The 25,057-nt window shown below is 53.8% G+C and overlaps 1 protein-coding gene across 3 annotated transcripts in view; it reads right to left on the bottom strand.

Annotated features, from left to right (window-relative positions):
* The window catches only part of SMG6 (SMG6 nonsense mediated mRNA decay factor), a 116,648-nt gene that overhangs the window by 32,968 nt on the left and 58,623 nt on the right, over positions 1-25,057 (bottom strand). For all 3 annotated transcript variants that reach the window (XM_064523294.1, XM_064523295.1, XM_026105635.2), the window contains exon 13: positions 18,361-18,562. In XM_064523294.1, the coding sequence (XP_064379364.1) occupies positions 18,361-18,562 (202 nt within the window). The remainder of the gene's footprint in view (positions 1-18,360; positions 18,563-25,057) is intronic.

The raw sequence follows: 25,057 nt of genomic DNA, 5'->3' as shown, positions 1-25,057 counted from the left end.
AAACACAGGGAGAAGGGACCATATGTCTGCGAGCGCGCCACGCCAGGTGGGCCCGGCCCGGGCTCCCCGGGGGTGGGAAGGGAAGGCACGGCACCCGCAGGCGTGAGAGCATCCGGCGGGACAGCGCCGCTCGCCGCGGCTTATTTACGGCACCCAAAGGGGCGCCGGATGGGACGCTTCCCGGGATCAGCCGGGGCAGAGCTGCTGGCGAAGGTAGCAGACCCCGAGGAGCCGGTCCCAGGCTCCCCCCGTGCTGTGCACGCCGGCCAGGAGAAGGGCCGTCTTTTCCCCTCGCGCGCTGCCCGCTGCGCCCTGCCTGGCGTGAGAACAGCCCCGCTCCCGCACCCGCCACCCCGGGGGCTCCGCAGGGGCCGAAAGCCGGAGGCTCTCCCAGACACGAGGGGACAAAGCAAGCTCCGTCCTGGGCTCCTCGCTGGGATGGGGCAGGAGACCACCGGCACTTTGCATCACCGGAGAGCTCCGCACACGCTAGCATGCCTGGGTCGTCAACTCGATGGCTGGCAGGCCACCGTCACCTCCTGCGGGCCTCCAGAGTGCCACTCCGCAACCCTGGTAGCTGCCACCCAGACAAGTACTTCCAGGAGCCAGGGAAGGATTGATTTCAGTGTAGTGCTGAGAGGGAGGCAGCAGCAGCAGACTGTGTGCTGCTGCGGGGCAGGGAGGAGGGCTGTGTCCCCCACGCAGCCGGGAACTGAACGCTGTTCAGTCCAGGACGATGGTGCTGACCAGAGAAGCGTGATAAGGATAAGGGAGAGGATGGACGATAAGGATGATAAGCGGATGATAAGGTTTGGATGGATGATGGGGTTCACCTACCAAGATGCTAAGTTTGGGTGGGCAGAAAGCTGTTCAAGATGTCAGAGACAACCAGGCTGCCAGAGGGGAAGAGAGAAGGGAACTGGCCAGTGAAGGGGAGAAGGAGAACTGTGAATTGTCAGGAGAGAAAACAATCTCTGCAAAATGGAAAAAATACCCATAGACTAGCAGGCAAAAATGCAAATGGTCATTTAACAAACCATTGGATAATCCAGTTCCGTGTCAATGCTGCACACAGAGGAGCCCACAAGGCTTGTCTGACTGAGACAAGACCCCAAAATCCAGGCACCTCTCATGTAACTCATAACTATACTTCTCTTCCCGTAAGAAGAAGCCTAAATCTGTTCATGACTAACTTCAGGAGCACGGACATAGACCAAGAGGAAGAGAAGATGATTTAAGCGAGGTTGAGAGAAACTCTTTAGGAATCACTGTGGACACCGAAAGTTTCTCTAAGTCCAGAAAAAGGGACCCTGAGAAGAAAACACACAAAGCCCCCCCGCTACGCAGGCTGGGGAGGGGGCTCCAGGGAGAAAGGCCAGTGGGAACAACCATGCCAAGAGCAGACCCCGAGGAGGAGCTGAAGGAGAAGCATGGCAGGGTTCATCCCCAAGTGCAGGGGAGGTGTTTGACAAGAAACACGAGCAAAATTGGCTGGCAAAGACAGGGCTCAGGATCGGGCTCCCTCTGGGTTCACGCTCACTAAAAGCATGTGCTAGCGTGTTCAGAGGAGTCCAAACAAAGGACAGGAAGGCTTGCTCCAGCTGCCCATGGACCATAGCTGCTGCTCCGAGCTCTTCAGCCCTCCAGCCAAGGGGGAAAATGTAATCAGAGCAATTTCTATTAGCAAGAATATAAAGACTTGGAACCTCTGGGCTGTCTCTTGACAACTAATTAATTACCAGGTAGCATCCCCTTGAAGCTGCCAACACAGCATGCACAAGTTCCAGCACGATTTAGGGAGAGAGATGAACTTTACAACAAACTCCAGAATTTTACTTCATCTCCCGCCACCATCTGAGATCCTGGGGGAACAGGAAGGGGTGGCAAGAGGCAAACTCTGAAGCCATCTGGGATCATCATTAACTCATTCACTCGTGGCCTCTGAAACAAAAAGCCCACTGCGCTGCGAGCAGCAGCTTCGAGCCAGATGACAGCTCCTTGTATTTTCAGGTTTTTAAATGCTCTTCTGCCACTTCCTGCACTGGGGTACCCAGCTCCTCGCAGCCTGGCCCCCAAGGCTCCTCGCTTTGGCTGTGAGGGCAGCTAGTCTTTGAAATCATAAAGAGCAGGAACTGTATTTGAAATGGCTTTAGGTGATATATTCTTCACTAACAGCAATAAAAAGAGAGTAAGCAAAGAAGTATGTCAAGAGAGCAGAGAAAAGAAAGAGAAAAGAAGGGCAAGAGGATGGGGACGGAGTGACTGCTGCTGACATAACTTTCACGGGAAGCCAAAGAAAAGCCCCACGGCAGCAGAAGGTTCCCCTCTTACCTCCTCCAGGGGCCAAAAGGCCTGGGCTTGGCCTTATTAAACTAGCTAGTAAGGCTGTGGCTGTGCAATGCCTCCCAAAGCTGGTTCCTTGCCTCCAGCCAAGTCCTGCTTCACACTGTCTTCTACAATGCATCCCTTCCCAGCTGCTCATTTGCTAAGTATTACAAGGCTGGGGCATCAGGGCAGTCACTGAGCCGCACAGCTATGTGCCCCCACGACGACACTGTGCTAGAGGAAAGGAGTCTCCCTGTTCCAGACAACTGAAGATCACTGACATGAATCTCCTTTCCTCTCCTGTCTTCTGCTCTCTGAGCTCGGGACTCAGGGACTGGAGCCTCAAGCCCGTCACGGATCGCTCCCAGCAGGAGAACACAGAAGGGCAGAGGCTATCTGGGCTGCAGAGGTCACCGAGGACAGCAGCGGATGCCTCTCCAACCACTGCGATGTGCCAAGCTTTGCCGGACATCTTGTGCAAGAGAACATAACGACAAACTGCAGGGCAGTCCAAGTCAGGATGCATGACCTGTTTGAAAGTGCTGACCTCGGGCAGCTAGGCCAGAGTACAGCTAAACCTAAGTCCTGTCGCAGTACCATGAGGTCTGGACTAGGAGAAACTGCATGAAACACAGGGACATTTGGGGATAGACATCCCAACAATGTAAGATTTCTCAGGCTCCAGAGAAACAAGGAGAGGTAGATGCTGTTTCAGCTTGGCACACATGAACCAAACTACACATTACTCCAGGTGACATCTCTGAGAGACCGGTTTTGACCACACCCAGGACGGTAGGAGAACAACCGTCAGCAGCGTCCTGACCAGCACACCAGGACAGTGCTACACTTGAGGATTGCCTTGAGGAGACATTTTTAAAGTGACAACTCTTCTGCCTCACGATTCGAGACAACCTGGGAGCCAGCGCGCCCAGGGAGCGCAGCTGAATGCCGCGGCCGGGCCCGGGCCCTCCGCCTCCCGCGCTGCTCTAGCTATGGCCGTGGATTTCTGCCTTAGACACCAGGACAGACACAGGTCATCTTGCTCAGGTGCAAATGTTCTAGGCTAAGCCAAAACATTTCTTTTAGACTTGCTTGATGTAAGTCCAAAAATGGAGATGACATCAAAGAGCCCACTGAGTGGATCCCCTCCAGAAACACGCAGGGACTTTACCTCCTTCGTACAAACACAGTTCCCCTGCAGACTTCCTGGGAACAGCCGAAGCAGCCCCGCACTTCAAAAACCAGCCCGCACATCACAGAGGCGGGGAGGAGCTCCGTCCTGGCCCACGACTGTTGACAACCCTTTCAAAGCCTGTGCAGGATCACACAAAAAAAATGTCACAGCCCTAGGGGAAGAAAATCATTTCGGTTCCCAGGAGATGTGCTGCACAAGCAGTGGCAGGAGCTGTCACACGAAGCAGTCGAGGTGGGCACACAGCCTGCTTTAAATCAAAAGAGAGAGAGAGGAAGATTGAGATGATGTAGCAGCTCACCCCTCCTGGACCCGGTCAGCGATTCTGTTTCCCATGAGTCACAACTAGAGGGATATCCCTGCAGGATTTCAACCAGCGACAAGAGAGCCCGTCTTCTTCCAAGGATCAGCAACTGCCAACAATTTCAAGCCTGCCGTAATCCCCGCGTGGGTCTGCCCCTGCCTGGGGTTTGAGGCCACCCTTCCAGCAGGAGCCCCTCTTCCAGGGGGACGGAGGAGGCTCGCACCAGCCCGCGCTCAGCCGGGGCACCGCCTGCGACCCCAGCGACAATTCAGGAGTTACGCCGCTTCCTGGAATAACTGGAACTGATGTGCAAATAATGAGAGAAAAATGTGGGGCGAGGGAGGGTTAAGGAGAGATTAGTCTGGGGCACACTCTGGGAGATACACAATGTTAAGTATGAGGGCAAAGGAAATGAAAACTGGAAACTCAAACATAGTCAAGAATCCAATCCCAGCCTGGGCAGGAAGTTTACACTCTGCTTCTAAATATACATGTTTTTAAATCAACAAGCTTTCTTGTTCCTCAGCTCTACTGTACAACTGCACAGGAGAAATAACCGGATAAATGCACTGCCAAGCTCGGCCTCGCGAGGTTTGCTGTCCCCAAGTCGCAAGACGTGTGCAAGGGGAGCCGCTGCCCCGTCAGAGGAGGGAGCGAAGGCAGGCCCCCGCCGAAGCTCTCGGGAGAGAGGGCTCCGGCCCTGAGCACCCTGCTCAGCACTCCTACGCCCCGTCTGTCCTCGCGGCAGCCTCTCCCGTGGTCTCGCGGTGCCGTGCCTGCGGACCACGAGACGCGCAGGAAGCGATAACCTGTGAGCATGACTCAGATCTGGTGCCTCTTTCCTTCCTGCTCTCTGGCCACTGCGTTCATGCTCAGCAGTCGGATAGTCACATATTTTTTTAATTTGATATAATTATCTCCTAGAAATTACTGTACACAGCCTCTTGGGATCTAAAGCAATTAAGTGAAGATAAATTTCTTTCATGGAGCAAGCTGTCAAAGGATGAAGCAATTTCATTCCCCATTTGAAGTGGAAGCTTTGGGTCATGCATGGTTTATTTGAAACAATGCCATCACCTAAAGCTGCTGATCTTATCTGCCTCTCTCTGTCTCTCCATTTCAAACTGCTGAAGATGTGCAGCGTGGCACTGCCTGAAGTGATGACATCTGGCACCAGGCCAGCTACAGAAACAAGCTGCTCCTCCCCGAGTCGGAGTGCAAGAGGCCAAGCATTCCTATTAAAAAGGGGGAAACCGAGGTGAAATCTGGGAAGAGCTGAAAAGTCGGAATCCTGCCCAAGGGAACATGAGACCCACTAGCTAAAGAAGGAGTGAGGTGCCTGCGGGAAGGCACTGCCCCAGCAAGGACGGGACAGTCCTTGTAACACGCCTCTGAGAGGCAACGATCTACCTGGCTTCCTTTTCATCATCAGAATACCCTGAAGTTATCTAAACCAGGCTTTGAGCATTTCTTCAAGATGAGGAACAGTCCATGCAGTGCAGTTTGTATGAGGAGAAGTTGTTCATGGACTGGCATGACAGAGATTATCCCGTTAGCACATATGCTTTAGGTCTCTCAGAAGTTCCAGCAATTTCTCTCCTTTTCTCACATTTCACTATTCCAGGCTGTTTCATTTTAGACAAAAAAAGACAGACAAAACATAAAAAAAACTATTTAAATAAACTGTTGTCCAAAGCAGTGGCTTTTACCCTGAAAAAGGCAGGATAGCCAGAGGTGCTGTGGAGCAAAGAGTGTTGTCCACTATGGGGGCTTTGCTGTCCCCACAGATTTAGTGCTGAAGCTGCTCAGATCCTACCACGGGAGGAAGGCATTCTCCAAAGCCAAACAGAATACGTGCGTCAGCCACACCAAGCCTTTTCTTTTAGCAACCTACAAGGGCCACCCTGCCACATGACCAACTTCCACCTAACTAGGAGCAAAGAGGACATCAGAAAGAATGAGTACGAATGGATTCTCAGGTCCTCTTGCGTATTCCTGCTGGCGAACCAGTCCCACTCACGCAGCACAAAAAGCCAGCACGCACGACACTGCACAGCACATCAAGGGCAGAGAAGCTGGTGAGCAGCAGCTGCTCACTCCAAGTATGTTTTTGCTGTCTCCATCTGGATCTCTCATGCGATCTTCAGAAATGCTGCCCTGGGTATTCAGTCTCTAAAATACCTGAGAGCTACCCAAGACTTTCACTGACACAGGATTAGGCACGTAATGGCTTGGAAATCAGGCTCCAGCTCCCTCACAGCAATGGCCAGGTATGGCCACGGGAGGCCGTTCCTAGTCACAGAGATCAGCAGCACATCGGGACTTGCTGGTACTTCTGAAGCCGCAAGCCCTTGGTGTCCACAGCCAAAGTTTGTCTCTTCGCCCATATTTCTGTTTAGCAACTGCTCCATCTACTTACTTGCAGCACTTGCAACAGTGCAACAGTCCAACACATCTGTCCAGAGATCGGCTACCACCACCACCTTCTAGCCCTCCACTCTGAGTGGATTTATCTCTTATAACAGCGTTTCCCACACGACTAGCCTCCTCTATGCATAGCAGGTACCAAAACACGAAGTGTCCATCCACACGAGATGCCGATACCTGCAGGATCTTTTAGCCTTTCTCACGTGAGGGCAGTCACTGGGGAGCACCTCTCAAGTCACAGGGCAGCCGGCGAGGCTGCTTGTGCCTGAAAGGAGGCTGCAGCTACAGTTATAGAAACGGGCGACTTCTGAGCAAATTCAGCTCCTACAGCCTGGCCTGATTACAGCATTTGGCCCATGAGGTTTCTGCAAAGCCCAGATCAGCGTTGATCAAATCTGTGCTCATTAGGACAGACGCTGAACTAAAAAAAACTTGCTAGTACTAGAGGGAGCTAACAATATCAGCTGGCAACGGGTACAAGTTCAAGAAGTGTCTAGATGACTTGAGAGTGCAAACATGATTTTCAAAAGTGACTTCACCACCAAAAATGTAGTATGTCACTGGCAGCGGGTAGGTCACTGTATCAGCTCCAGAAATGAACATCAGTATCCATGTCACTGCTGCGTTCTGGAAAGCACTACCCAGTGGCCACTTTTCTAAATGAAACATCACATGTGGGACAGATATTAGACGGACTGACACAGTATTAGAAAGATGTAGTAAACTCTTATATTCTTCTGTTTATAGACATAAATCTCTTTCCTTCAATAATAATAGTAAATGCTACAATAAGCATTACACCATTTCTCCTTAAGATAAATAATGAAGCAAAATTTCAGAAGCTGAACAAACCAAGCATACAATAATTCCTCAGAAAATACCTTTGAATCCATAATAAGAACTTGTGTTTATATATGCCTCTACCTATCCCAGTTACAGGAAAATTATAGTATGCAAACCTATAGAGAAATGCTTCTTACACGGTGGAGAAAATGTTTTATGTAAAACGCTGGCATGCAACATCTTACCACAAATTTTGTTAATTTAAATAAATTATGGACATTACCTTATTTCTAAGTCAATACTTGCAAATGTGTTACAGGGGAAAGATCTGATTAAGTTATATGCTCATATTTTCAGCCTTTTTAATGTCCCACTGCAGATATAGTCAGAGCAGCAACAGTAACTTTGCTCATGTAACGCTTACGTTTGGGAAGAATTTAAACATTTCCAAGTGAACCTTCACTTAGTACCCCTGTTTTCCTAAGGGACAAGGGTGGCCTGGGGTTGAGGCGCTGGGCTGAAACTCTGGGTATCGGGGATTTGTTCTCATCCTGAAGCTAAGGCTTCCTGTGGGACCCGGCTCAGTCCCTCAGCCTCGTGTACCTCTGTTGCCAATCTCTAACAAGGAAATTGCTTTTCCTTATGTCATAACATGTTGTGGAGATACGTTCATTAATGCCTGGGAAGCGCTTCGACTTCAATGACGACGAATAAAAGAAACAGTAGGTAAGAGCACGGAGATGTCTTCTTCTGTGGACTTGGGATGCGAAAGCATGACGACACCGCACGGTTACAGCCGCGGTCTGACGGGGAGTTTGGCTCTCTGTCCTCGCACAGACTCAGCCCAATGCCGTGAAGACGGATTCGGCATCCGCATAAACAAAGCGAGGTCCGGCCGCGCACAGAAAGGTGGCGAGCCGGCCCCGAGCTCAATGACAGAGGTCACCTTCCGTCTCCCGTAGAGACGGAGCAGATACACATCTGTTATTTGGGCCGACCACTCCCTGCATTCCTTCAAGTCCACTTCTCTGGCAAGCTTCCCAGGACGTGGATCTTTCTTATTCAAGATAACAATGCAGAGTTATTAATTGGGCCTTTTTTCAGGTTTCCTGAGGTCCTTCCAATAGCTGCACTGGTGGATACACCACAGTCGTACGGTGGGGAAGTTTTAAGCATGCCGTTCGATCCAAGATAAAATGTAAGAAGGGCCATGAAATGGGGCTCACACCCAAAGCTCAGGCATGGGCAGAGGCGAGCAGCAAGGCCAGGGATGGAGTTTAGTAACTGAGCGCAGAGTCTGAGCGGTCAGCATGTATCCTAGCAGGCAAAACTTGAGGCAAAGAGGCAACCCATCCGCAGGCCCTCTCTCGTGATCAGAAGTACCACATTAAGTCTTGCAGCACCGCAAAGACTCTCCGAGGCGAGGCCATGCTTCATGCCCCGGGAACGGCTCAGCCAGCCAGCAGCAGCCTTTCCATTTCCTCAAAGTTTCTCTGGGTAGCAATAAGAGATGGCTCATTGGGAGGGGATCCAGCATTAATCGTATTTTAATGAGGCCTTTCAATACACTTACAGGCTAATCAGCAAATTCCAAGAGGTCTCAACTCTAATGTGTCATTCTGGATACACTAAAGGCACGGTGAATACCTCTTTTATAGCTAGAGCTCTGCACTGTCTGGGACCGATGTTCTGCCAGCGAATGGTAGGCTTTGTGCCACTACGGTGCCAGATGACAAAGTGCCAATGTGGCAGAAGCTAGGCCACTACTTGCTTAAAAACCCCAAAGAAAACAACTGCTGCACGCAGAATACAGCCACATCTCAACAGCCGGCTCCTGCCACCGAGGTGCTGCACAGAAGACTTCGTGTTTTGTCTCTCTTTCCCTAGGTCACTCCACTAATGCAGTCTCATGCTGACCCCAGGACCATGTGGTCAGCGAGTTTCCTGAATAACACATTTCCCGTTTCCCAAGAGTCTGTGCCGAGACTACACAGAACCTCTGGAGGCAGCTCTTAGGACAAAAGGACGGAGCACAAATAAGTTTTCCATCTTGTTACATAAACCTGGCCTGATGAAGACAGAAGTGAGGATATTCAACAACGAGCACCATCTGATCTGCACAAAAAGATCCAGTACTGACCAAAACCAGGCATGGGACAAGACTGATTTATTCTGTCAGTCTGTGCTTTGAACTGATGATCACATCGCGCTTCCAGAAAACACTAAAAAAGCCTTTTGCTGACACCAGAGTCAAACTGTGCAGCACTGGCAGAGGAACAGCACACATGTTGGTACACATGCAACAGCTCGCGTCCAGACTGCCTGATTTGCTTGGAGCTGACACAGTGGCTAAAATGTCCTGTCCAAGATGAGCCTGGAGGAGAGGCAGAGGTGGATCCAAGGCTGCAGGAAGGCAGGGGAGGAAGGGATGGAAATGTCACGTGCTACTCGAGTGAGTTCTCATGAAACGCAGGGCCGACGCAAAGGCAGCAGAGAGACTCTCCAGAGCACACGTCCTGCCTTCACCTCTGCAGCTCTGAGCACCTCATTCTCCCTGAAGCCAAAGGCAAAGCCAGGGTGTTTCTGGGTGCTAAACAGTGAGATCTGTGTGGCAGCTACAACTCAGATTCTAGGTGGCAGCCAGGGAAAGAAAGACTTACAGGTCCAAAAGAGTCTTCCCCATGCACCAGGGTATTGCTCACTCCCCTCACCTGCCAGGACGGAGGCATCTCAAAGGTGAGAGAGATTGAGTCCCTCAGCTGCTGACTTTTCCCTCCTGCTTCCCCCCGCAAAAGATAGGGCCGCCTGGAAGGCAGAAACTCGTACCTCCCTGTAAGCCCTGTCCAGACCACAGAGCGACTCTCACACTAACAGATGCATTAAGAGAACACGTGTAACTGGATCTTAACACGTTGGCAGGTGGTTCCTCACCTCGGAGGGAGATTGCAGTTCTCACACGCCAGCCATCACCTCTGGGATGAAGGGGGGAGGCAAAACAGCAGGAGGACTCCAGGTCTGCACAAGGGCGCTGGATTAGAGGTAACATTTCATGTTCCCAAGCAGACCTTGCACTCATGCCTGCCTAGCAATTGCTATGGGATCTGTTAATGCTCGGCCGTGGCAGAGCTGTCCTGCAGCTTTGAACTCCCACTCTGTCTTCTACACTATCTCACCAGCTTGATGCCACGGCTGTGTTTCACGAAGCAGACAGTTGTCCGAGACCTCTGCACGGCAGGATGAGAGGAGGTGAAAAGCTAACGTGCCATAGTGACTGCACTGCGCAAATATGGAGTGGATTAAAATCCGGTCAACAGAGATTTCAAAATGTTAGTGTGAACAGGAGGGCAGTTCTAGCAGGGCCCACAGGGAGGGATGCTTGGGCTCACGCTGATTAAATTGGTTCAGCGACCTGGACAAAGAAAACCTTTACTGATAAAGTCCATAGATCAGGCATTGTCTCCTCCTCTCCTAATCTTTGAAGAGAGCAATCCACCGACAGACAAAAAATTCAAATTGCTCAGTAACCTGATTGTGAGCAAACAACGTGCTGTTTAGCCCAGCCATACGCAGCGTTATGCCTCCAGGAGCAAAGACCGCAGGTCGCCGACAGCGAGTGGAAACACTGCAGCAAATTGCCGTGTGACGCAGGAGGGAATCCACAGCGCGTCGGGCTGCGCGGGGCTTCGGCACGGCCGGTGGCGATGGTGGCTAGCAGTGCAGCACCGGGTCCCAAAAAGAGCCTTCCTTCGTGCTAGTGCAGCCGCGCACAGAACAGCCCGTGAGTTCAGACAGCCGGAGCTCAGGAGAGCCGTGAGGACGGATCAGGGGATCCGCAACGGGCCTGAGAGACCTTCAAGTCTCTCGCTCCATCTGTTCAGCTAATCAAAGGGAAGGTGGGGATGGGGGGGATTTGGGACAGATCTATATATAGGGGACAGAGCAGTGGAGGACTTCTCAATCTACAGCAAAATTCAGTTAGTGGAAACTGAAACAGAATGAATTCAGACAGGAAATAACACACATATTGAACAGTGATTGAAATTAGCTCCTGCAATAAAGATCCTGATGGGTTCTGAGCCCTGGCAACTCCAAATCAAGGCTCGGTGCTTTCCACCAGGTCTGCTCTTGTTCCCTTGGGAATTTCCCCGAGGTTGCCCAAGGGACAGGAGATCCGCCAAGGTGGTCACACCTCCTGCTAGCCAGAACCCAGGGCTCTCCCGGCGGCTCCCCACTTCGGTGACCGAGGCGTGCCACCGGGGCCTCCTCGCCGAGCGCCAGCTTTCTGAGCTGTGCGTGCTTCCCCGAAGCTCGCTGATGTTCAAAGCACCTTGCTGACAGACGGGCAGGTGTGCCTGTGACAGTGGCCACCTCCCCGAACGCGGCACAGCGGGGGAGCGCGGCCCCCTCAGCGGAGCCCTAGGCCAGGCACGGGGGAGTATCCCGAGCCCAGCTGTGACATTTCCTTTCACCTATACCTGTACAGCTGTTTCCTACAGGGCTGCAGCCCCGAGTGAGACGTGTGAGGCTTCTGTAGGTGCTTGGGAACAAGACGGAACAGAAATGCTTCACACCTGGCCCCAAAATTACAGCACGCTGGAACGTGGCCAACATAAACTGGCAGAGTACCAGTTGCAATGGACATCAATTAAGCAGCCTGTCATCCTCAGACTGCAGGGTTTTCTTTTTGCGATCTGCATCGCTCCTTAAGCCTTCAGCAGCACCAGCGCTGGAGTTTTCCAGATGGGATCATTTCCCTCAGATTCCACTCGCTAGATTTATTGCAGGATTTTTTTTTTTAAACCCACCCCCCCTTTTAAGAGCCTGAACTATTATTCCACATTGCAGATTTCTCCAGGGCTGTATTCTGTGTCCTCGTGTAATACTGGTGCTTGTTTGCAGCGAGTTCCCTTCTCCTTCAGCTGGAGAAAGGCACTTTTAAAAATATGCTCAAAAGTCTTTCTGCTTAAACAGTGATTAACAACCCAGATCAAACGATAAGCGATCAGAATATCCGTCTGGAACATGCCCTGCAAAGTCCGAGGACATGCAGCAGCAGTCACTGGGATAGCACTCATGCCCGTTTCTATAAAGGCATGTTTGAAAAAACTGACTGCAAGCACACAAGACCCCAGCGCACCCTCCCTTGCCACCCCGGCCCAGGGGACACAGACGCAGCCTGACACTTCGCGCTGTGAACTGTGTCCATGACACCTGGCAAAAGCAGGACACAGAGACGCTCGGGCAGTGTCTGGGCAGGCCCTGGCACCCGGAGTTCAGGGAAATGCAAAGGATGGTGACATCTGCATGCTGTCTCCTCGATTGCACAAAATCCAGCCTCTTTTCCATCACCTAATGACATCAGCTTCCAACACGACCCGTAACTTAGCCTGATTGCCTTTTACAATCCAAAGACACCACATGAAAGGGAAGGTCGAGGCTGGGATGGAGTTCAGATACTGGTCAGCAAACGTAAACGTTTCTAGCTGTGCTGCCTCGGGGCTGCCAGCTCCTGCCAAGTCCCAGCTCAGAGCAGGGCTGTGTGTGGCAGGGGCTTTTCACCGCCTGTTTGGAAACCGAGGCAGGCAGGGATGGAAGGAGTTTTTCAAGGATGACTCCTCCTTGGACTCCCTTACTTGGGGCTCGGATCGCTGCTCACAGTTTCCCTTTTCCTCTCTGGACCGAACTCCAAGCTGGAAGCTCTCGCTCTCATGGGCTGAGTGTGTTTCCCTGCCAGCTGGAGGGGAGATGTTCAAAGGCTATGGAATGGGAATATGGAAAGGATGCTGAGAAAACAGTCACATCCACTCACTGGGGTTTTCTCTCTGCTTACAATTAGTTTGTCCTCTCAGACTCCTGGTCTCGCTGCCCTTCCTCCTGCCCTGCAAGAAGTCTTCCCCGAGTCGCTGTAATGTAGCCACTCTAACATGGATTTCACCCCTGGCTGCCCAGGAGGCATTAAGTCTTAGAAAGGACAAAACTTCTGGGTTTCAGAGGCACGGTGGAGCCCCATCCCTCTCACAGCCTTTCCTCCTGGACTTTTAAACTTGGGACTCTCTTTCTGAGAAGCATCAGACATTACTACACATTGCCAAGAGATATCTGAAAGTCTTAAGAAGACTGAAATACTGTAAATAAGTGAACTGAATAATAGGACTAATTTTAGCCCAAGCTTAATACAAAAGGCTCCTAAATAGCTAATTCAAAGGCTATTAGCTCTGCAAATGCAGAATATGGTGGGGGAACTAGAGAGAGGGCAAAAGCTGGAACATCCACCTGGACTGGAGAGTCCAGAGGAGAAAGATTTGTGTTTTTCAGAGAACAAAGCTAGGATTTTAGGCTATCTGCACTGACAGGTGAGGAGGCAAAATAGCAGGAAGCAAGTACTTGTGAAACAGGAACCTCAGCAAGTGTGAAAATCTAACTGGCCCACCCTGGAGCCGCAGGAGCCACGCACAGCCCGGTTTCTAGGTTTCGGACAGCACGATGTTGCTAGCTAGCTTTCAGAGCCTCACGTTTTGAGACTCTTAGTTTGCCTAGTGAGATGGAGCAGGGTTGAGACTAGCTGAGTGGCGAGTATCTGAGACAGTCCACTGCACACATGAGCATGCACACACACACAAAAAAAAAGTGCTGCCTTTCTGTTTCAGAGGAGGGAACCACAGTGACTAGCCCTATAAGCATATGTATTAATCATGCACCGTCTGGTTTTAATCCACACACTGCTGATCCTGCGTCTCACTGTATTGTTATCAGGGGAAGGAGTATTTCTCCTCAATCTTATTCACCAGCCAAAAGCCTGAAAATGCAAAAAACACATTTGTGAAGTGCCTTCCCCGGGACCCTGGGCCCCGGACCTGGTGAGCTGGGGCTGCTGCCTTTTTATTGGCGTTTAAAAACCTTTTATTAACGTGTGTCAGGGCTGGGGGAGGAGAGAGAGGCTCAGGTTTCAGGACCCCCCATGCAGAGAGTTTTATTGTGGGAAGGGACATTAACACTTTCTCCTCCACATCTCCCCGGCTGGGCATGTGGCAGAGCGTGCACTGCAGGCGCAGGCTCGGCGCACGGCTGCGTACAGGCTGGGCAGGTTTCGGATGCACACACCAGGCCTACGCAGGGTTTGCAGGGACGAGTGATGGCGTGTGGCCGTATGGAGGACAAGGACCTTCCTGCTCTGCTCCCCGCTGGGCGATCTGCAGCCCTGCTCCAGCCTTGCCACCAGCTCCATGGGCCACTGCTGGAGCAGGCTGCTCCTGAAACAACAATATTCAGCTATTTCCTCAGCTGAGGAAATCAGGACATGTCCCAGGTTCCCCAGAAGATGCCAACTGGACAGGAACAGACTCATGCATAGCTCAGATACACCATCACTAAGACTTGTTTTAACCTCAACACAGCCCAAATGTTTTCCATTGAAAGCCTCCATTAGCAGCACCATACACCTCCGATGAATCCACATTTGTTACCTTCCCTTCTTCTTGCACCTAACTCAGTCATGTTACCCACATACCTCTAATGAATCCACATTTGTTACCTTCCCTTCTTCTTGCACCTAACTCAGCCATGTCGTTATTCCCTGCTCTTGTCTGGGGGATAATGCTGAGCGCCAAGGGCTCTCATTCCTGGCAGCGTCTCCTTTGGTTGCGAACGCTGCAGACGCGGTCTGACAGCTCAGGCACCAGGCTGCATAGTTTGCTGTTGACTGGCACGTTCGATGGTGTTCCATCACACAAGCTGCAATGGATGTCTGCCCAACGTACGCCCAGGAAAACATCACCAAGTTATGCTCACCCTGGAGCCAGCTTTTGTTGGTTACAGCTTCAATGGCAGTGCAAGAGACGCTGGGAAGCTCTCAGTATCACGCTGGCTCCAGCAGGAATCCTAACACACAGCTTCATGGCGATGAAAGAAGTCAGAACATTTTCACTCAAAATAAGAGCTAGGCCAAACGCCCAACAACTTGTTGAGAAATGCTGGCTGAATTCAGCGCTCTATCTGCTAAATGGGACTTAGAGAACAAAAAGAAGTGGCAAGCACGGTGTTTGTCCTACACAGCTTACAAAACAACCATCCTCTGGGTAGAGCCAATAACCATTTTAAGTTCAATACTCTCCAGTCCTGCCTTCAGACAGGTTCCTTCCCTCTGAAATTTTCCAAATTCATTAAGAAACAATGGTGCAAAGCCATAGGGCAAGGATACGGAGCATCAGCAAGCAAGGCGATACATTACCCTTGCTGTAAAGAGTCAAAAGTACCTTAATAGCCATGCAACTCATAGGAAAGGTATCGCAGAGCAGCTTCTCAGAGCCATCTGGGCATAACAACATCCTCCTCCCTGCTCACACAGTACTCACAGGGCATCATGCAAACAGCAGCACTTTTTCTTTGCCTCTCCAGCAAACAACTATCATGAACTTAGTCTGAAAATGAGGCCAAGACTAAAAATCTGAGCAAAGGAAATTGGGTGCAGAAAAACACCACTTGCTATACAGGAATGAAAAATCAGTACCGAAAATAGTTATTGCTGAACAGAAATACCATTTCTCACCTGCTTGCAGCTCGGTCAATCAGCAACCAAGGAGCGCACAAAAGGGAGAAGTTCCTGCAGTATGACTGGATGCAGCCCTTGCAGGCAGAGCTGCTCCACTGCAGTGCGTGCTGCCTTTCTGCATCTTGCTCACCGTCACTCATGAAAGGCATACTGGTTCATGCCTCTCCGTCATATCTGCAAGGTTTGGTCTGCAGTGCATTCAACATCACCCCAATTCTGGACAGCTGAATAATTCACTTCATTAATACTGGAGAAGGAGAAGGTCTGTGGAACAGGCTAACCATTTGACTGCAGTCACACAGCTGCCACTCCAATTGTTTTCTACAGTATTACTGAATCTCATAAAATGGATTGGGAGGGTTCAAAGAGGTCACTTTGCCTCCTTTTCCAGGGCAGCTCAGCTCTACCCACACTGTACCCAAGAGTGCTACCAGCCTGCTTTTACAAGCCTTCAATGCTGAACAGATTCCACAGCCTCTCCAAGGAGTCTACTTTCAAATGCTTAACTACCCTAAGCTATGAAGCCTTTCCTAAAGTCTAACCTTAATCTACTCGGCTGCGATTTATGCCATTCCTTCTTGTGCCATGCAGTGTGGAGCTGGAGGGGGGCTTGTTCTCCTCCTCTCTGCAACAGCTTTTTCTGTATTGGAAAGCTTACATCATTTTCCCTGAATCTTCTCTAGACTAAAGAGCCCCAGAGTTCTTTCAGTCTCTCCTTGGAAATCAGGCTTTTGAGATGTCTGATCAGTCTCACTGGTCTCCCCTTGATCCTCTTTGGCGTCATTTGGTGAATACGCACACTCGCAGTTTCACCAGCCAGAACATTAATAAAAACACTGACCAGAGCTGGATTGAGAACAGACCCTGCAGAACCTGCTGCTTCTGCTCAGCACGTCGCGGGGAACAGCAGCTCCGGCGGGCTCTGTCTACCTGCGCAGGATGCGTTCGGTGCTTCAGGCAGAGACACCAGGAAAAGCTGACTTGCCCAGAAGACAGCACAACCCAACCTGCACACCCCAGGGGCTCAGAGACCAGCGCAAGCGCAAGGTAACACCCTACCATGCTGGGTGGCATCCCGGTTCCAAAGCCAGCTACTTTCCAAACAAACAAAACCCACTGAGGAGACAAAGAAATGGGGCAGCCAGGCCTGGCTCCTTCTGTCTGGGATCTGTGCTGCCTCTTCAGCCTCCTAGCATGGTTAAACTGGTACCACCAGGCCTCAAAGTCCTCGAGGTTTGTGTGGCCGCTGCTGTGCTAGAAAGGCACCACCTCCCACCAGGTTTGTTGTACCGTTTCTTTATAAAGTGCTAGAATCGAAGGGAACCAAGACAGTGAGAAACCTCAGCTCTGAGACTCAGGTGAGTCTCTGGGACAAAGATACTTCTCTTCTTATACGCACGTGAGCGCAAGTGCTTGGCAGGGCAGGTAGATGGCACTCCAAATAAACCAGTGCGTGGTCAGAAGCAGCAGATCTCGGGGAATACTGACCCCGTCCCACAAGTCCCCGGGCACTCTCTGGCCGGACCTGCTCGGCCACCTTACCTGCCCCTGGGCGCCCTGGACGGTGGCTGCGGGTGCAGGGGTCACAGGACCACCAGTAAGGCCAGCGACACGGACTGGACAAACGCGCTTCCCTGGGGCAGAAATGGCAACTACCTACTTGCTATTTTAACCCCTTCGAACAGAGCCTTCAAAATGCTTTTCTCACAGTGGAGTTTTCTCACCTAGAATAAGGTGCTTCTGCAAACTGGGAGAGCTTTCGGTTTCACCGCGACCCTGCGCTCTGCTGCCGTGGGTACTGCTGCGAGCACGGCCAGGGCAGACGGAGAAGTGAAATGGCAAGTGACACCTCTCGGGTCCCTCTTGACAGAGCTCCCAAATTTCTCACAGTCGGTTCAGAAAATGTCAAGCAGCAGCAGCACGCGGGAACGCACACCGTCACGCACGGAGACCAGCCCCTGCCTCCCGCTCGTCTGCATACGGCACCGGCCTCGCGGGGAAGCAGCGCGACGGCTTCCCGGGAGAGCACGGCTGCTGGTGCTGCAGCTCTGCCTCCGAGCAGGAAGCTGCCGAGAGCCGCTCTCGTCCCGGCGGGCCGCCGAGGGCCTGCAACCCAAATGCCATTGCACCTCTCCCACCCCCCACCAGGCCCAGGCCCGGTATCCAAACGCAGCCCCCAGGTCCCTGCTGGCCAGGTGGTGGCAGAGAGCAGACCCAAACCCCCACAGCAACAAGGGAACTGATTTCATTATTCTAAAAACAAACAGCTGAAGGAAAGTTCAGGCTAGAATGGGCTCCTAGAGCAAAGAAAGGAAAATAGAGAGCGGGCAGTGGGGAATGCTTCATATTCCTAAAAGCCTTTTGTACGTTAACACATGGTGTCTGCTTCTCTCTAGTCACCTATTTATCACTCTCCTCTTTAGAGAAGGAAAAAAGTCCTGGCTGCTTTCCTAACGCCGAGTTTTGTGGCCGGGGGGAGGGGGAGGGTGCTTTAAGCATGATGCAAACCATTTGGAGTGCACCGAGAGCACTGCCAACACAAGCTGCACTATTTAAACAAGTGAGGAAATGATCGTATATACAACATGCCAGCGAGCACACACACACCAGAGGAAGTCGAGAGGGGTTTTCATGACACAGAGCTGGATGTCAGCGGCTGAAAGGTCGATATTTTCCCTTAACACCCTTCTCAATGACTTAATCGTGTTCCGTTTGCACAGAAAACTTCCCAAGAATAAAAGTCTGGAGGAATCGAGGGGGGATGTTTGGCCTACTGCTGACCTTGTCCGAGGTCCTCTCCACGTAGCAGGGCTCCTGAGGGGCGACCAGCAGGGGGACGAAGCCCGAGAGCAGCCGATCCTCTTCCAGGCTAAGCAGGGCAAGGTCGTCATCTGGGTCCTTGTACAAGGGCACCTCCGACTGATTCACTGTGGTCAGTATGTTACAGAAGTCAGCCAGCGTCGCCCACACATCTACTGAGACCCTGGGAGAACGAGGAGAGACGTGAGCAACGCGGCGCTGGAATGCGCTGGGAGTTGCCTGCGCCGCTGCAGCGAATACCAGAGAGGTGAGACGAGGCAACGGGGGCCGCCCCGCGCCCCGCTGGCAGCGCCCGCCCGCCGGCACCGGACCCGGGAGGGCTTTGAACCCTCACCCGCCGGGCGGCCGCCGCCGCCGGCACCGGCCGCCCCTCCTCTGCCGATGGGAACGGCTCCGGGGGCCCGGCCGCGGCGCTCGGAGCAGGCGTTTCCCAGGGTCTCGCCTTCCCCGCGGCTCTGCCCACCTCTGCCCGGGACGGAGCCGGCGCAGACATGGGAAGCCGCTTCCCCTCGCAGCCCCACGCGGGGCTGACAGCAACCCGGCTCGTTCCAGATGGCAGAAAAGTCGCCTCTTACTCAATCCCCAAGCCTGCCGGGAGCAGGGCCGCGCTCCTGTGCTGCCGGCGGGGTGGACGCCGCGGCCGGCTGCCCCGGCCCCGCTCGAGGCCCCCGCTCCTTCGCCCCCCTGGCATCCCCCAGCACAGGCTGCAGCCACGCGCTAACGCTCAGAGGCTTTTTAGTTCAAACCCGGCCACGGGGTGTTAACTTTTGCTTTGCTCCCGGCCGCAGCTTCAGCGCTTGCGAGGAACCTGCAAAACTGCCTCTGCGGTGTCTCACCCTCCTCGAGCGGCAGTGACGTGCCAGGCGCCGGGTGCGAACCCGAGACCTCGGGCAGCCTTCGAGCGCTCTCCACGCATCGCCATCCCTGCGGCAGCCGCCGAGCACGTCCTGGGGACAGGCCGGTGCCCCAGAGCGGGCCGGAGCGCGGAAAGCAGGCAACAGGCCCTGCAGCTCGGCACGCCACGCTAGCCGCCGGCCCCCCGGGCTGCCTTGCGCAGGATTGCTCGCTCTTATTTTTAAAAGCACTTAAACAGGATTTTCTCTGGGTGTGTGTATGCACACCGGGAATAATGCTGGGAACGGGAAACCGGAGCTGATCTGCTTCTGGTGCCAGCGCGAAGGGCTGCCCCTCCGCACCACCGGCACTGCTCCGAGAGGTGCTGGGCAGCCCGGTCACCCAGGGGTGCAGCCACGGCCGCGGCCGGCCCCAGCAGCCGCGCGGCTGCAGGGAGGCCCCCTGCTCTTTGAACTGCTCCAGGTGGACAGAGTCTGCGCTCAGTTATTTACGGGAATCAATGTACCAGGAAAGCACACTGAAATGAAACATCTTGTTTTCAAGAGCGTCCTGGGAGCCAGGCAGAATGAGCAGCCATTAATCACGGCCCGGCACGTAATCAGCACACATGTAACGCAGAGTCGCCCACGTCCCTAAGCCAGCCCCAGCCAGCGCGCGGCAGAGGAGAAGAGGTCCTTCAAAGCCCTCTGCGCACAGACACCAGGAGCTGGGTTCATTCACAAAGCTCCATCGCTTGGCTCAGCCAGGTCTGGCTGTCAGAAATGTTTAAATATGGAAAAAAATAAACAGTTGCAACACGTTTTTCGGAGGGATCTGTCCGAGGCCCTTTGTGATGTAATGGGAAACGCTGCGTTTGTGCTACCAGCTGGAAAATAAACAGAGCTGCGAGGGTTAAAAGGAACTGAACTTTCCACGACCCCTATCTGCAAAAGAAGAAAATAATAAGAGGAATGATCCACTGCCCCACAGTCCTGATAGTTTATCCTCCGGCCCAGGCTGCAGAGACAAGCACCGGATGTGATAGGGCTGCTCTGGGCCACCTCCAAGGCGAGCTCTGCCCATGGGAGATGCGCAGGGGCTGGGAGGCTCGGCCTCCCCCGGTGCCCCGCCGGCTGCCGGGCCGGGCTGCGTGAGCCCCGTCACGCGGCACCCGCCGCCCCGCCAGCCAGCCAGCCTCGGCCCCGGGAGCTGCAAAGGCTCCAGGCATCGGCGGGGAGATGAACGGGGAGAGCGCCCATGCCCGTGGCAGGCAGTGCAGTGCACTGCTGGGGACAGGTACCCACGCAGAGGACACTCCTGGATGGCCAAGACAGCCAGTGCATGAGGCTGGGATGGAGAAAATGGAAAAAAACCATGCAGAGACCCCACCTGTGTTCCTCCAGAAACAGGGCTGCAAGCAGGGGACAGAGAGAGCCAGGGAGGGAGGGAGGCAGAGAGCCGTGGTAGGATGCTGCGCAAGACGGGGCAGGGATGGATGGTAGCACGATGGAGTCCAGACCACATACACAGAGCCACCTCCCTGCAAAGGGTTTCGCACCCGATGTCAGAAAAAAGCCACGTGCACAGTCGCCCAACTGACGCCGCTAACATTAACATCCCCTGCAGTTAACCCGGTGCATGGTCCCCTCTCCTCTTCCCCTGCAGCTGACTCTCCGCGGCCGCAGCCCAGGTTTGCCCCCGCGCAGCACCGCCGGGCAGGGCAGCCCCCTGCCCCGAGCGTGAGAGCAGTCACTGTCACTTTATCCTCTCCATCCTCAGCTCCCCACAGTTTCGCAGCGCCTCGCCACATCTGTCATTCGCACTGGACGTGTTAGGTTTCCACTCCAGGCTTCCTCCAGTCAAACCACAGGCTGTGCTGGCTCACTGTACAGCGAGCGCTCGCCGCCGTGCAACCCCGAGCAGCTCTGCACCGGCGGTCAGGAGCCGGCCAGCACCCTCACACGTGCAGCACCCCGCAGAGCCTCCAAAATGGCAACAAAGGAGGCTTTGCCGTTTTTACCCTGGTTTCCTCCTGCGACGCAGAGGTGATAGCAGAGAGAGGAGCCTCCTCTGCAGCGCAGCTCCAGCTTTTGCACCACCAAGCTAGCCCACGGCTGCTACCCGCCATCGGACGCAGCGATGGCTAACGCACCGTGCGGACGCCGCGCGGCCCAGGGGCTCCCCTGCTCTGCTCTGCACTTGCTCTGGCAGCTCACACAGCCCCCGGAGCCCGATCAGGCGCCTTCTCCCCTCCGCCCCTTCCCAGGACGCCCCGGCTGCGTCCAGGTGTTTCTGGCTTATGTCACCCAACCGCGCTGGAGCCTCTGCGCGGAGCCGGCGCAGGCCCAGCTGCCTGGAAGTGCCACGGCTGCGGCATCCCTCGGCGGAGGCCGGCCCGGCGTGAGCGACGCCGAGCCCCAGCACGCCGCTCCCAGGTACGCGGCCGAGGCTCCCAGAGCTTTCAGCCGAGGAAGCGAGAAGGGGGTTAGCGCGAGGTCTTTCCTCCGAACGGGGGTTCATTCACTTCCCCACAGGCGCATTTACATTTGCTTATTCCACTAGGAGAGGAAAAAAAAATAAGAGTTAATTTCTTTTTTATTGCCTCAGGATTCCAGGTTTAATGTAGCTGTCAGTGCGAGCGCAGCCCAGCTGCAGGCCGACAGGACGCAGCCCGTGCCGGCGACGGTGAGCGCGCCGCACAAGTGCACGGCCAAGTGCAGGGGCTGGAGCGCGGCCTCGCCGGGGGGGACAGCTGGCACCCAAGACGGACGCCCAGAGCACGCCGCAGGCGGCCGGGCACGTACCCCCCGGGCGGGCATGTGGGGTGCGGGGAGCACCGGGGGAGCCGGCCGCTCGCCGAATCCCCGCCGGCCGGGGCCGAAGCAGCGCGGCGCGCTCGCCTGAGCCACCGTCTTCGCCGGGGGAGCGGGCCGCCCGGTGATTAATATCGAGTACAATGACCCCATGTTACAAGCCTGCGGGGGCCTGTGGAGGTGGCCGTTTCCTGTGTAATACCAGCTTGTTTAAACACTAACATTCAAACTCCACAGCTGCAGAACAAACCCGGAAAGAGCGGAGCGAAAGAAGCCCTGCATTGTGCTGCCGAGCCACGAAGAGCAGCGCTGCTGCGCAGATGGCAAGCGGCCGGGGCTGGCGCGCCCCTGGGGCGAGCGGGGGCCCGGGCAGTGGCCCAGCACGAGCTGCCGCCGGGGCTGGACCCCTGGGGCGAGGAGGCACCGCGCTCACCACCGCAGTGTTTCCAGGGCTCTGCATCCCATTCCTGGCTTTCCCCGTTCCCACACCCACCGCCCAGGCCAGCCCGGGGGAAGCCGAAGGAAGAGCAGCTCCTCTAGAAGGAGCAAAAGATGTTTGAGGTGGGAGCTCTTCCCCAAAGGCTTTCGCCAACCTTGCCCTGGACGTGGAGGGCAGAGCTGCCCAGAGCAGGGGATGGCCCTCGCCACCAGAGAGGGGACATGGCTACAGCCGCTCGGTCCCGTGGCACCAACCATGGGACTGCTGCCCTACACGTGGTCCCTTGTGTCAGTCAGGTGCTCCACAAAACCATCCCACTCTCATGGACCTGCCGGCAGAATTACAGGGAGACATTCCTCTCCCAAAGACACATGGCCTCTCCCAACCAGCCTCTGCTTTAAAACAGACCCCTTCTCTAAAGCGTCTTTTGGCTCCTACTTCGCTCAACTCCACCTTCATTCTCAGCCAGGTTTACTCTACTGAGACACCTCTGAATCCTTGCTTTGATGTCTTGATAGGGAAACTTTGGTGGCCAGCATTACTAAGAGGGCTGCGATCTGGGAAAGGGATTTTCCATTTAGTCTCCAGTAACTCCAACAAGGTCTTGGCACTTTGTTCAAGGCTGTGTCCATCTCTCCCCATGGGAGCTGCCATCTCAGTGACACTTCTCCACAAGACTGATGTGATGAGAGAGATCTGGCAGATCTTTCTGGAAAGGTAAGCTCTAGAATTTGTTCAGAGCTTTTGGATTTAATTTAATATTTGGTTTAAATTAACCATTTTTAAATGCTTGCAGACAGTCTCCACAAACTGAGAGGCCCTCTACTCCACCGTGGAGGAGCGCAGATTCTCCAGGGTCAGCCCTGTGGCAGATTGTCTAGCCAGTGGCTTCCCCATCGATTCTTGTGTTTCACTTAGCGATGGATTCATTGCGACAATAATGTAGAGCAAGCAGAAGCTTTGCTCTTCCATGCACAGCCTCCTCTCTCCGTCTCGGCTCCTCAGCCTTATATCCCAAAGGGAGATGGACTCCACTTGAACAAAAGCTGCCTCCTGCACCCCACCCCGGCTCCCCTGACTGCCCCCAGCTCGGACACAAGCTGGCCCTGGGCCACACCATCATTTCACTCTCCGCCTTCTGTCTCCCCTGTACACATTGCTAGTATCTCCGCCTTAGGAAACTCACTCTGCTCTCCTCATCTCGGGACTCACTTCTACCCTGCCAATCTCTGCAAAACGCTATGGGGACAGTTTGTCTGAAGGATGCTACTCCGATCCAGTTGCGTGGCAGCGCTATCACTTGAAACAGCTGAGCGTTCAGTCCTCGATGCATTTGTTTGCCATGAACCATGCAGAGAGGTGACTGAATTTTAAGATACGGAAGTGACTGCTGTCTGCAGCTAGAAGACCTGGGAGCACCTGCATTCAAGCAGTATGATCTAGACAAGCAGTTCCCAAGACACAGGACCCTTTGCTGCTCTGAGGCAGAGATATCCACAATCAGGTTTAGCTACTATCCTGGAACCACACAACAAGAGAGGAGCCAAGAAAAGCTTGCCGAGTCCCTCTCCCAAACAGGCACAGGGGGAGGAATACCACCTGCCCCTCAAATACCCTCACTAGCCCCAAGAGAGGGATCCAGGCAACCTGCAGCCTCTCTATAGCCTTCTGTCCTAAAAACATTTCCCAAAGCATCCTTTGAGCCACAGTGATTGCTCAGTGTGGCTAAGAGTTGGATGGATATGCTAGACCAAGGAAAGTGGGTTTGCGGAAAGGTGTAGCTTCTCCTCCAGGTTGCACAGGGACTGCTGAGTCCCCCAGCTAGGGAGCAGATACCTGCCAAGAGGTGGGGTTCATTCCCAAGTCACTGCCAGAAAATGACCCCAAAGACACAGCCTCCTGAGCCTCCCTTCCTGCTCTCCAAAGCCCACTCCTGTGTCACTCGGTGGTGCGTGCCGGGTTTGAGCAGCGCTCACCCCTCACACCTTTCCCTCCATCTCTGTCCAACAGGGAAAGCAGCAAGCTGAGGAATTTGGTGGTTTTTTATTGTAAGGACTCAAATCCAGCAGTGTGATAAATGCATCCGAGCTACAATTAGGAAGATATATAGCATCAGAATGCGAAGGTCTGGGCAGCGTGGTGAAACGCGGGCTCTCCAGAGCCCCAGCTATGTTTCCCATTATGTAACCCTGGTCATGGGCAGACAGCCAGACTCCAAATGAAAAAGAGACTCTGGCTTGGCACCGTTTCTATTTTCCTATCCTCATTCGGGGTCAGCGCAGTGTCATACAGCTGCAGAGAAAGCTCCGGGGATTAAACCTGGGAAAGACTCCAAGACCAGGACCCGGGTTCAAGTACCAGCTGAAAGCAATAAACCAACTGCCACAGCTGGGCTGAGTTTAGACGTTCTCAAAGTCCCCCAGCTCTCTCACTTACTAAGAACTAGTGATCACGAATGTGGCGAACACAGCGTGAGCAGAGGCCTCAGGACGCGCAGCCCCATCATCCCAGGCCCTGGGTGCTGGCGGAGCCTTGACAAGCTGCCCTGCTGGCCCAGGGCCCAGGCTGTCAT

This window comes from Dromaius novaehollandiae, chromosome 19, assembly GCF_036370855.1.
Source record: "Dromaius novaehollandiae isolate bDroNov1 chromosome 19, bDroNov1.hap1, whole genome shotgun sequence".
Classification (NCBI taxonomy): Eukaryota; Metazoa; Chordata; class Aves; order Casuariiformes; family Dromaiidae; genus Dromaius; species Dromaius novaehollandiae.
The sequence above is the reverse complement of the archived record's forward strand: the minus strand, read 5'-3'. Positions and strand labels throughout refer to the sequence as shown.